The following is a 2,519-nucleotide window of genomic DNA, read 5'->3' on the forward strand; positions in this document are numbered from 1 at the left end:
GACTAAATTGTAAGAGGTGATATTTTAAATTCATAAAACTAAACTAAATTGAAACAGACCTAATTAATTTAAATGAATATATATAAACGAGAACGAACTTAAACGAACCTAATCGACAAACATAAGTGAACGTAAACAAACGAACATACACGAGCATGAGTGAGCAGGCATAAACGAATGGTCACAACATAAATGAACGAATTGGACGTGTGTTCATGCTTCTTTGTTTAACTAAACGAACAAAAAAAAACATTTGTTTATGTATGTTCAATAAATGAACACAAACGAACTTCCCGTCAAACAATTCACAAAAAGTTCACTAGATGTTGGGTTCGTTTAGAAGCCCTAGCCTAGGGGAAATGTAACAAAAAGTTATTTACAAAGATACCGAAATGAAACAACCCCAAAGAGTGAGTGTTTATGTATAGAGAATGGGCAGTCAAGAACATAGGTAGTGTTTAGTATGTAGGAATGAATGGTTGAATGGAATTGACCATTGTCTGGGATTGAAAACAAAAATTGGTGTTTAGTTGGTCAATGGAATGGAATCATCAATTTTCCAAACATCTCAAATTGGTGTCTAGTGGCCACCCCACCACCACACATGTCGCCACACAGCACAAAACTGCCACCACCCGCCGCAGCTGCCACTGCCACACACACGACCACCCACGCCACCACTCACCACCACCACCCCACCCCCACTACCACCAACCCTCACCCCACCCCGCTACCACCACCCCTCACCCGTCGCCGCCGCCCACAACCACCATGGCTGCTCACCACTGATTGTATTTCTTGTCTTTTCTTGCCTACCAAACAACATAGAATAATGATTCCATTCAATTTTCACATGATAACCAACAGCAATGATAATGATCCATTCTATTACCTAGTTCATTCCATTATCTCATACCAAACAGACCCTTTAAAAAGTTTTTATAAGAATGCATTTACTTTTATTTAGTATATTTTCGTTTTATTATTAAAAAAGTGATTAAAAGTAGAAAACAAACTTAACCGAAAATAAAACCTTGGAGCAAAATATATCTACGGAAAAAACAAGCCTGATATGGCGTTAGTTTGAAATGTAAAGGGAAAATATATTTTCGTTTTATTGTTCTCGTGTTTCTAACAAGTATATAATTTCATAATTTGTAATTCTCATTTCCCCTTTATCACATGTTTGTAGGGAAATAATTTGGAACACTTGAAGATTCGGCTCAATGATATAAAGTTAGCCACCCATAATTTTTCAAACGCATACAAAACTAGTACTAGCAAGTGGCATACTTGGTACGAAGCAGAGCTCAACCATTTTAATAAAGAAAACCCTTCCTTTGTAGAAAGGAAGAGTAAAAGTAAACAATCCAATAGACAGACCCTTGTAGTTATAAAGCGCTTCCTTTCTAAAGATGAAGAGCTCGGAGAAGAACTATTTTTTACAGAACTTGAAGTGCTTACTAGTATTAAGCATCACAACATAGTCACTCTAATAGGATTTTGTGTTGAAGGTTTCGAGATGGTACTTGTCACCGAGAAATTTTTTAATCGTAACCTTTCGGATTATTTGGGAAATGTCAATGACATGTATATATTAACTTGGGAAAAACGTTTGAAAATCTGCATTGATATTGCACAGGCACTGATTTATCTCCACAATGAGATGGAAGACAAAAAAATGATAATACACGGTAATATAAAGAGCCACAAATTTGGGATAGATGAGAATTGGGTGGCAAAGATTGAAGACTTTGAGTTCGCCGTATTCCTACCTCCAAATCAAAAAGACGAAGCTATGTGTGAAAGGGCAAGATTTAAGTCAAAGTACTATTTAGATCCAGAATATGTGAAGACCGGTAAGCTAAACAGAGAGTCGGATGTGTATAGCTTTGGAGTAGTTTTGCTTGAAATTCTATGTGGAAAGTATGCTGATGACCAAATTTTCCTTAAGAAGAGTGAGGAAGGGCTTGTTCATGTTGCAAGAGGAAACTTTTGCAATGGAACAATAAAGGAGACGATAGATCCTATACTAAAGGAAGAAACCCGTAAAATGAGTTATATTTCAAATAGAGGAGCCAACAAGGATTCTTTGCACACATTTCTAGAAGTTGCAAACCAATGTGTGGCAAAGACTAAAGATCAACGCCCAACTATGACAGTTGTTCTCAATGAACTTGAGAAAGCATTCATCTTTCAAGTAAGCTTGCCTTCTTTATGTGTGTATATAACCATAGGGTTCATATTAGCTTAATGCACAAGGAATACATATTACACATATAAAATGCTACAAAATTTTTGCTAATTTCTTATATTGAAAAGATCTTGAAAATATCCAAGTGAAGACACAATTGAAAGAAGAACCCTTCCACTTAAACACAAAATCTTTCAAAGATCAAAAGCCATGACCTATAGTAATGCTATTGCATGTGCATACTTTGTTAAAATAAAGGAAAATGTACTTGATAGGAAACCTAGTTTCCATCGCTTTCATTTGTAGAATAGGCCCGTGAGGCTGG

At 36.2% G+C, this 2,519-nt stretch overlaps 1 protein-coding gene across 1 annotated transcript; it reads left to right on the plus strand.

The window, feature by feature from the left end:
• The first annotated feature begins 1,522 nt into the window (after positions 1-1,522).
• Positions 1,523-2,254, plus strand: LOC118489688 (probable serine/threonine-protein kinase PBL28). The gene has a single exon (XM_035987217.1). It carries the CDS (start codon positions 1,523-1,525, stop codon positions 2,252-2,254), a length of 732 nt encoding a protein of 243 aa, XP_035843110.1.
• Positions 2,255-2,519: the final 265 nt, after the last annotated feature.

This window comes from Helianthus annuus, unplaced genomic scaffold (assembly GCF_002127325.2).
Source record: "Helianthus annuus cultivar XRQ/B unplaced genomic scaffold, HanXRQr2.0-SUNRISE HanXRQChr00c001, whole genome shotgun sequence".
In the NCBI taxonomy this organism is placed as follows: domain Eukaryota; kingdom Viridiplantae; phylum Streptophyta; class Magnoliopsida; order Asterales; family Asteraceae; genus Helianthus; species Helianthus annuus.

Excerpts from the sequence above, each read along its gene's own strand:
- LOC118489688 (XM_035987217.1), top strand. The coding sequence starts at position 1,523 with ATGGTACTTGTCACCGAGAAATTTTTTAATCGTAACCTTTCGGATTAT.